At 39.1% G+C, this 10,631-nt stretch overlaps 1 protein-coding gene across 1 annotated transcript in view; it reads left to right on the top strand.

Moving 5' to 3' along the window:
- The window catches only part of LOC107624830 ((+)-neomenthol dehydrogenase), a gene marked incomplete in the record, with an annotated part of 28,911 nt that continues 28,619 nt past the window's right edge, over window positions 10,340-10,631 (top strand). The window contains 1 exon segment of the mRNA XM_016327297.2: window positions 10,340-10,525. Coding sequence (XP_016182783.1) covers window positions 10,506-10,525 — 20 coding nt within the window.

Below are 10,631 nucleotides of genomic sequence, written 5' to 3'. Positions count from 1 at the left end.
GTTCAGCACTAGTGGCAACGGAAATACCGACTGACGCCTTTGCGGTTTTTAAACTATGATTTTTGCAATTTTATGGTTTAAAATAATTTTCAAGTCTGGTTTGGAGCTTTGGTTTAAATAATTTGATTTTGAAACTAGGATTGGAACTTTCGATCAAATGATACGATTTAAAAAGGAAGGTGAGTCCTAAAATTTTGTTAACTTGCGATTTTGGTTTGCAAAATTTAACTTATCCAAAAGGGATTCAAATGGAAAGGTTTTGATTTAAGGGTTTCAATGAATTTAGGAAAATCATGCTTTAAGATGATTCATTTACAAATAAAATGTTTTTGACTCTTTTAATAAGGTTTTAACAATGGACTCATTTAGATTGAACTTGTTTTAAAGGTTTTGAAAAATACTACAAAATCGGCATTTGGTTTAAGGAAAAATCTTCGGATTCTTAACGACGATAATCAGAGTGACGCAGCGGAAGGTGAGAGAGTTTTCAGACTTTGAAGCAGAAGTTAACTTCAGTACCTGTTTTAATCTTGCTAGAACCGCATGAACTATTCGAAATGTACTGTGATGCTTCTCTGAAGGGTTTGGGTTGCGTGTTGATGCAACACCGGAATGTGGTAGTAGACGTATTTAGTTGAAGGTCCTTGACAATAGCTTGGACGAGAATCAAGAAGGAGGAGTTAGTGGATAAATTTGTGGATCTTAAGTTGAAAATTGGTGAAATCACCAGAAGAGCTTGTTCGTGTCAGTTGCAGATTTTAAATATGTTTGAGACAGAGACTCAAAAGGCTCAGCAAGGTGAACAGAAGCTTTAGCAATTGTTTCAACCAGTGGGTGATAAGAGGCGTGGAAAATTCACCAAGGATGATAAAGGGTTGTGGAGATATAAGGGAAGAATTTGCATACTGGACGTCGGGAGTTTGAGGCAAGACTTGTTATCGGAGGCTCACAACAGCGGATTTTCTATTCATCCAGAAAGTACGAAGATGTATTAAGACTTAAGAAGAGGTTCTGGTGGCCTGGGATGAAAGGTGATGTAGCTTCAACGGTGTCCAAGTGTTTGACGTGTTAGAAGGTAAAGGTAGGGCCTCAGAAACCATCGGAGATGCTACAGTCTCTTGAAATTCCTCAATGGAAGTGGGAAGGAATTACAATGGGTTTTGTGACCGGTTTATCGAGGACTAGGTCGGAATTTGATGCGGTTTGGGTGATCGTGGATCGCTTTACCAAATCCGCTCATTTTCTGCCTATCTGAGTGAACTGTTCTATGGAGGAATTAGTGAGGTTGTATATAAAGGAGATAGTAATGTTGCATGGTGTTCCGTCGAACATAGTATCAGACCGTGATCCCCGATTCACATCAAGGTTTTGGGTAGCTTTCCAAAGAGCTTTCGGTACGAAACTATGTCTCAGTACCGCATATCATCTGCAAACTGATGGACAGTCGGAAAGTACTATTCAGACGTTGGAGGATATGCTGAGAGCATGTGTTCTGGATCAACTCGAAAGTTGGGACCATTACATGCCATTGGTGGAGTTTGCGTACAACAATAGCTTTCATGCGAGCATTGGGATGGCTCCGTATGAGGCCTTGTATGGACGGAAGTACCAGTCTCAACTTTGTTGGTATGAATCTGGTGAAGCAAGTGCATTGGGTCCAGATTTGGTAGCAGAGACTACTGAGAAGATTAAAAAGATTTGGGAAAGGATTCTAACTGCTCAGAGTCGACAGAAGAGTTATGTGGACAAGAGAAGGAAACCGTTAGAGTTTGAAGTGGAAGAACATGTATTTCTGAGAGTTACACCGACAACTGGGATTGGAGGAGCAATTAAGACCAAGAAGTTGAATCTCAGGTATATAGGACCGTTCGAGATTCTAAGGCGATTCGGGCCGATGGCGTATCAAGTTGCTTTGCCACCTCATCTATCTAACCTGCATGACGTATTCCACGTGTTACAGCTTTGTAAGTACACGTCGAATGCAGCTCATATGTTGGAGCCTGAGTCGGTTGAGTTAAGGGAAAACTTAACTTTCCAAGTAACTCCGGTGAGGATCGATGACACTAGTATGAAGAAGTTGCGAGGAAAAGAAGTCTCGTTGGTCAAAGTTGCTTGGAGGTGAGCAGGAATTGAAAAGCATACTTGGGAATTAGAGAATGAGATGCTTTGGCAACTAGTTAGGTTGGTAACGTTGAAAGTAGGATGCTTCGTGGAGAATATATATCTAGTACATCGCGTGGATTGGATTTTCGAGGGCAAAAATCTTTTTAAGGAGGGGAGAATGTAAAAACCAAAATTTTCACGAATAAAATTATTTAAATACCCAAATTAAAGTCCAGAAAGTTAGGATGATAATTTGGGGATTTAGATATGATTTTTGGACTCAGTAGGTCTTTCGGAGTCAGAAAATGTATTTTCTGCGAAAAACTATGAAAAACCGTGAACCGGCAGTTGAACCGGTTGAACCGGTTCAAGTCTGCCCGGTACTGTGCGAGGAAAAGTGAAAACAGTCGAAAACCTTAGAAAAATATTAGAAGTCGAAAATCGAGCGTTAATTTTAAAGGTTTGGCCCGAAGTTGGGCTAAACGGGTAAAAAACGCTAACAGGTTCGACCGGGCCCAAGTTGGGCCCAAGCCCAACATATATAAGGGTTCATTAATGAACCCAAACACACTCACACAGTTGAGCTACAGAGCTCCGATCGCCGCACCGTTTACGGCTACGCGTTCCTTGTGAAGAGCTCTACAAAACCCACCCAAGAAAGTAGTAAGATAACCACGAAATCCTCTCAGTTCTTCTCTCCAAAATTTCGGGTTTTTAGGGCTTTGGGTTAAATGAGTTTTTATGATTTTGGATGTTTAGGTGAATTTTGGCTATCAAATCTGTTGGAAAAGGTAAGAGACATTAAACCCTTGTGATTTTATGTTTAAATGGAATCCTAGGTTGATTTGTGATGGTTTATGCATATATAGTTTGATTATTGTGAGTTTGGGAGCTATTAGAACATATTGGATGCTTGTTGAAGTGGAATTGAAAGCTTGGTTTGGAGTTGAGAGCTTGTTTGTGCTCGTTTTGGGTTCGGTGCATATAGGGAATTGACCAAGGTATGGTTTCGGTTTCCTCTATGGAGTATATAATATTCATAGACACTTAGGATAGTGACCCATAGGATAGGTTTGGAAATTGTATGTTGTTGATGATTGTTTGTGTTGATGAGGTATAATGAATAGATGTGTTGTTGTGATTAAATGATGAATTTGAAATATAATGGATTTAGATGAATGAGTATTGTTAATTATGAATAGGAATCATGGTTGAGTTGATGATGAGAATTGGTAGTGAGATAATGATGATTGGTGGATATGTTGTATATGTGATAATTGAGGTTGGGAATAATAAAATGTGAAGGAAATTGTGGTATGATTGGTGTGATATGATACAAAAGGTAAATTGTGATGAAAAAGGGAGTTTGGAATGGTTTGGTATGGTTTGGAATGTGTATGGTAAGAAATGGTGGGAATTGTGAAATTGGATAAACGTTGGTTTTTGGTGAACTTTGTCTGATCATAACTTTTGCCTCGGTTTTCAAAATCTGATGAAACTTATCTAGAATTAAAGATCTTTGAAAACCCTTTAAATCAATATAAAGTTTGTGAAATTTGGAATTTTGTAGAGGAAGTTATGATCATTCAAAGTTGGTGTTAAAAATCTGAAATTTTGCAAAGTTGCAAAATTTTAGGATTTCTGATATATGCGCACGCACATCCTTGTGCGGACGCACAACCCTGCGAAAATCTTGATATGTGCGGACGCACAGGCAGGGAAATGCGTTCTGCTTGCAGCGTTAGCACAACTTGTATGCGCACACACCAATGAAGAATTGCGACCTGTGCGTACGCACAGCCCTGTGCGCACGCACAAGTCGGGAAGGGTCGTCTGTTGGGGGCGCTAGCACGCCCTGTGCGAGTGAACATACTTTGTAAATTTTGACACCTGTGCGTATGCACACTCCTGTGCGTACGCACACGTTTTAAAACTCTCCAGAGCGTGCGCGCGCACACCCCTGTGCGGCCGCACACGCCCCTGTTTCTCAAACTTTCTTTTGTTTTCAACTATTCTACCTTTCCAACAAGGTTGTAAGCTTCTATAATACCATTTTAGGACTCTTGGGCTTAGTTTTGAATATTTAAAACATGGAAAAGAATTTAATGGCTTTAAATGATATTATTTTTGGAAAAACTTAGAAGATGGAGGCCTAGGTTTCGAGTGTACTGGGGATGGTTTGATGGTATGTGATGAATGGTTGATGTATGAAATGAGAAATGAGGAACTGTTAAGTTCGAAATGGAAGTGTGAATTGGCAGTAGTTGAGATGAGTCGAGGACTCGAAAGGGTGATGAGGAATGACTGATATCATGAAAAATGTTTTCTAAAAAACCACTGAGCTACTGTTTTATATTGAGATTATGAGACGCTATGCGCCGGCAGGGGTGTGTAGTTGGATTCCGCCTGTCGAGGTAGCGGTGGCGGCGTAAAAGAGGTGGTTTGTCCCACTTGCGCTTAGATGCGAGGTCGGTGGCAAGAGTATCCCGCTCGCATCCCTTCGGATCATCAGAGTGTGCAGGCACAAAGCCCTGGACAGTGATCCGAGCACTATATCTCGGGGGTTCCCAATAATGATTCCGAAAGGTGACATCTCCATGGAGATGTGTCGGGTTGGAAGTTGAACCGACAATGTGATATCACAACCAATAGGGCAGGCATTCATCATGTGCACTTTCTACCTATTTGTATGCTTTGACTATTTGTAATGGTTTTCCTAATTGTATAACATGCCTAATTGCTATTTGAATTAATTGCCTTACATTTCAATACTTGTGTTTTACTTGTATTGTATTTTATCTGTGTTTTCTACTGGGATTGAGGAGGTTCGGAAGGCGGTGGCGATGGGATCGCATGGAGGATCGGTTGGTGAAGGCTGTGGGACAGCAGTGTTTGATTAGAATAGAAATCCCTTAAGATAGAATACCCTGTTTATTTATGCTAAGGTTTATATAATTATGCTTATCTGTTATAGTATGCCTTAAGATTGAATCTTGTGATGGATATGGAGCTTAGGATTGCCTTTGACATCCCGAGGTCTTATATCCTACATCACTGGGCACTGTTACCACATTGAGAACCTCCGGTTCTCATACCTCGGTGAGTTGTCTGGTTGGTGACAAAAGCGGAGGATGCGGATACTTCTTTTGAGTCATTTTGGGTTATTTTGTATATGTCTCTCACTTTGAGGCTTTCATTTGAGAGAACAAAATTTGTATAAGCTGTTTTTACTGTCTAATTCTCTTTTAGTCTGTATATAGCTAGCCGGCTTAAACTCCGCGAGCCGTGGCTAGTTTTTTATGATATTATATACTTATCTTTTGTTATATCACCTCTGTTTCTTGTGCTTTAAGTTAGTAGCTTCGCTAGTACGTTTTACGCTTTTGAAATCCTGTTTTGAGTTATAACCTTCATCAGGCTTCTCGATTATAATAATTCTTTCTATATATATTATATGTATGAGCTTAGAATTGTCGTAATCTCTGATTAACCTTTGCTTTACGACGCGAGGTAGAGCTTAGGCTAATTTGGGTGTTACACGAGCATGCCAAATGTCGGTGGTCCTGATGTTGGCAGTGGTTTGGATGCCGGTGTGTCTCAAGGTCATTCGTATAATTTACGGATATAGACTGCGCCACCGGACAAATACACCCCATCCTTGTATTCAAAAAAGGCGCCGAGGAAGTAATATGTTGTAGTTGATCTTGTACTTGTTGAGTTTAGCTTTTTTTTCATTGATATATCTTGTATTCAGTATTGTATCTCATATTGTATATTTAGATGATTCTGTTTGTTCTCGTATTCTTATTCTGTATTTAGTTTTGTTCTCGTATAACTCTATTTGAGATTATCCTGTTGCACTTTAAATCTAAATATTTAATTATTATTTAGTGTTTAACGCATACATAAATAAACTGCGCAATAACATAAAAATCTTACATACTAGTTTAACCACTAATGACCTCCAGCGGAGCTTGGACCTGCGCGCTGAGGACATCGGCTGCGGCTATGTCCCTCCCGTCCACATATAGTACATCGGCGAGGACCACGCATATCCCGCGAATCCATCTCATTCAAGTAGCGGGTTGACTTCGGTCTTCCTTTTGTCACGTGCCTCAATGTCCAGTTGGCGGTCACCTTCGCTCCTTCATATCTATCCCACGTAGATGGGTCACCCATTGGACAAACTCGCCTCTATACACCTTGCAAATTTCAGACATCTTGGAAACGTCATGCACATATACTTGCCAATTAAGACGCTGGTTAGTGCAACATGCAAGAACGTGGCGACATGGGAGTCGCTCGACCTGGAAATGGCCACATGCGCAGTGTCGTTGCGTAAGGTTAACAGTGTAAATGGAACCATCTTGCATTTCGCGAACCTCAAACATCTCATTGCGCCGGTCGAATCGATTGACCACAATGTTTCCCGCACGTCAAAAGCTTTCTTCAACTTTCTTCGTGGCAAATTCTAAATACGTGAATCTGTTGCAGACACGCTCATGAGCCTCGGTGCTTTTCCGAGTAAAAAATTCGTTCAGTTGATAGAAAGTAGGCCTAACAATGGCAGTCACAGGAAGGTTGCGTGCACCCTTCAGGACAGAGTTTATGCATTCTACCAAGTTTTTCGTCATATGTCCCCAATGATGACCCCCGTCAAATGCCAACACTCATCTCTGAACACCGATGTCATCGCACCATTGAGTATATGCCTCACCCCGCTCTTTTAGCCTCTGGTAGTTTTTGTTGTACTCATGTTCCATCCCAGAATAGCCTGTTGAACAAATCATTTAATCATAAGCAGATACCGCAAACTTACTATGAATAGGACCATAACAGCAAAATGACATACCTGTGTTAACCATGAGTTTATGCAAATACGGAGCCTTGAACCTCCTTAAGAAGTTGGACCCGATGTGCCTGATGCAGTACATGTGTCACGCTCTTGGTGGTGACCATGCACTGTTAGTGTGAGCTATTACAACGTCGATGGAGTTATGGCAGTCAGAAATAATACCCATGCCATCAATGGTAACAACATATCTCTGCAAATTGGTTAGAAAAAACTCCCACGCGTCTGCTGTCTCACCCTCGACTATCGCAAATGCAATGGGCACAATGCTTTGGTTATCATCTTGTGCTACCGCAGCTAGAAGTGTACCTTTATATTTTTTTGTATAGGTGTGTGCCATCAACCTGCACCAGTGGCTTGCAGTGTCTGAATGCAACAATACACGGATAGAAGCTCCAAAAAATGCGATGGAGAACTCTTACACCTTGAACCTCCTCACTCTCACGGTAAACGGGGAGTGTTTTTATTTAAACACGAGACCTTAGCATCTTCACAGTCATTGCTTTCAACCATACTGGCAGAGTCTGGTAAGAAACTTCCCAATCACCAAAAATCTTTGCGACAGCTTTTTGCTTTGCCAACCAAGCCTTGCGGTAACTTACAGTGTAGTTGAACCTGGACTAAATTTCTGCAATAATAGACTTCACATTTATCGACGGATCTGCTTCAATCAACGGCTTAATGGCATCTGCAATTGTGTCTGAGTCCAACTTGGCATGATCTTGTGAAATCGTCCCCATGGTGCACGTGTGTTTACCATTATATCTCCTAATCTTCCAACAACCCTTCTTTCGAATCAAACTAGCTCGGATAAGCCAAACACACCCTGCACCATAATCCTTGCATTTCGCATAGAATGTCTGCGGCTCAAACTCATACACAGTGTAATCAACTCCTCTAGAGATAGTGTAACTTTTGATTGTAGATATCACCAACTCTCTGGAACCAAATTCCATTCTGACACTAAACTCTCCATCTTCTGCTGCAACATTGCCTTCACCTACGACGAATGAACCACTATTAGTATAATGCAAATAAAATTAATGATAGTGGTAACTTTAATTAATAACCATAAGATAACATACCGATATTCGCATACTCAGGAAATTCTGGGGCATGCATAGTTTCGAGATCCAGAGTCCGCATAAAAGACGGAATGCCAAGGGGTGCTGACTTACAATCGCATCCGCCTCATTTTGTACCGCCAGATTGCCTGCCAAGTCTCTGTCATTGTTTTCGTCATCGACTTTATAGTTAGCTTCAAACTCCTCTTCACTGTCGTTGTTATCTTTTTCCCAATCTGTATCCCCGAGTTCATCAACGTTGACATCCTCGCCAACCGCATCCATCCCCGTACGCTATTCAAACTCAACGTACAGCTCTATCATCGACATGTGAAAACGAGTTTGTTGATAAATACAGAACATATGTTGCATACTTGCGTGTCAGTGATGGACATTATTTGAAACTGTATCAACCCACCAAATATTGGTACATAATTTCTGTATAAAATATTGCTCACCCTTTTCGAAATGTGACTTTGTATGTTATCACAAAGACCATTTTGCAACTCTACAAAACTCATGGTGCATGAAATAGCAAACGATAACGGACATTCACAAACAAAAGTCACTTCTTCGTGTGTGTTTCGTATAATCTTACCGTTATAATACACTCGCAAATTTACAATACCTTCCATAACCACAACCTCACCTAACCCGACTTTTTTGGCACAACTAATTGTCAAAAAAACTCACAACTCTAAACTATATACAAGAAAGAGTAAGAGGAGAGGTGCGGAAGGATGAAGCTGTGAAACGTATTTATAGGCAAGGCTCTCGATTAAAATATTGTTATCAATGCAAAACGCAACCTGCATTTTGAGCCATTCAAGAAAAGCCTTCTGCCACTCCTAAAACACAACTTGCATTTTGTTGCCTTCAAAAAAGGCTTTCTGACTCCCTCAAAACACAACCTATATTTGTGGGCTTCGAAAAAAAATTTAAAAAAGTCTTCCCAAAAATGCAATCTACATTTGGCTATAAACAAAATAAAAAAAAAACTCAAAACGCAGCTAGCTTTTAGTGAATTTCAAAAACAAAAAAAATTTTACAAACTCAAAACGCAGGTTACAATTTATATCTGACACCATAGCAGTGAATATTTTTACCAAGTAAAAGTATATGGAACTAAGAGGTTACCAGCCAAAAACTAAACAAAACCACATTAATTTATATTAATAATTAATTAATTTTAAATTTTTTAAATTCAAATTTTAAAAAATTTAAAATTGATTAGGTAAACCTAATTAAAACCTATAAAAATCTTCCTCTTCTCTCTCACATTAACCTACCTACCTCCAACAATTACACACACACAGACCTCTCTCTCACCGTCAGACCCTCTCCGCCTCCCCACCGTAACCGTGCTGCGCAACACATCGATGGATCTCACTTCCAAGTCTGTGGCTTTCAGGTAAGGGATGAGAGTGGGAACGTTGTTCATGGATGTGTTCAAACATTCTATTTCAAACCACTTACTCGCATAGCACGCGGGCTCATTCATTCCAAACGGGTAAGGGATCTCAAATTCTCCACACATGAAATCACACTTCGGTGAGATTGTGATTTGTGTAGATTCCGAGAAGCATAGAAATGTTAGTATGATGTCAAACGCAAGTTGAAGAAACATTGCATGTGTTATAGCAAAAGAATGCGTCCTGGAGTGATATTCTTCAGATCTTCTTGATGACGATGGGGAATGCGCATTTCGTTCTCCTATAGTTTAGTGGATATTTATGTTACTTCGTTTGCTCTCTGCGTTTTGGGATATTAGGTGCTGTTTTGATGATTATAGAGACTGCAAACTACACACTTGATTTTAGCCAAAATGAGTTCTTGAATAATTACAGAAATATAAAAAAAAAACATTCATTTAATATGAAAAAAAAAACATCCTAATACTTAACAAAAGAAATATCCAATTATATTTTAGCAAAAATAATTAAATATCTATAAAATTTAAAAAAAAATATGAAATTCTTAAAGAAATAGAGACATTCACATTTATGATACAAAAAATTTCGAAAAATATATAAAAGAACATCCATTTAGTATGAAAAAGAAATATTCTGATACTTAGCAGAAGAAACATCCATATATATTAACTCGTAGAGATTTTGAATTCACCCAAAGATATTTAGCTGAATTTTTACTAATACCCTTTTGGTTCCTAACATTCTTCTTTTACCAAACGTTTATTTCATGGTGTTACACCATGCCTTTTTTTCCATTTGGAAAAAAATGAGCCATAGAATGTGGCCCGTCTGTTTATAAATATCTGCTATATATTTTATATTATTTAAAGTTTTATAAGATGGACGAGATTAATCTCCAAAGTCTATATATACACACACTAAAAAAAATAAACTCAGCTAGCTTTATGAGAAATTATCATTGAAAAATGGCTCAATATTAAAATATCATTTTTTCATTCATTCTAAAGAGAAGTTAAGCTAATAATATAAGCCTTGTTCAGTTTCAAACTGAAGATGGAAGAAGCTCCACAAAGGTGAAGTACACCACCTTCTTCAAACTTTCAATAACATAGTTTATATATATAAAGGTATAGGTATATATGATTGCTTTATGTTTCTTATTTTATCCATTATCCATTA

This window comes from Arachis ipaensis, chromosome B02, assembly GCF_000816755.2.
Source record: "Arachis ipaensis cultivar K30076 chromosome B02, Araip1.1, whole genome shotgun sequence".
NCBI classification, from domain to species: domain Eukaryota; kingdom Viridiplantae; phylum Streptophyta; class Magnoliopsida; order Fabales; family Fabaceae; genus Arachis; species Arachis ipaensis.
This window is presented reverse-complemented; position numbering and strand designations above follow the sequence as displayed.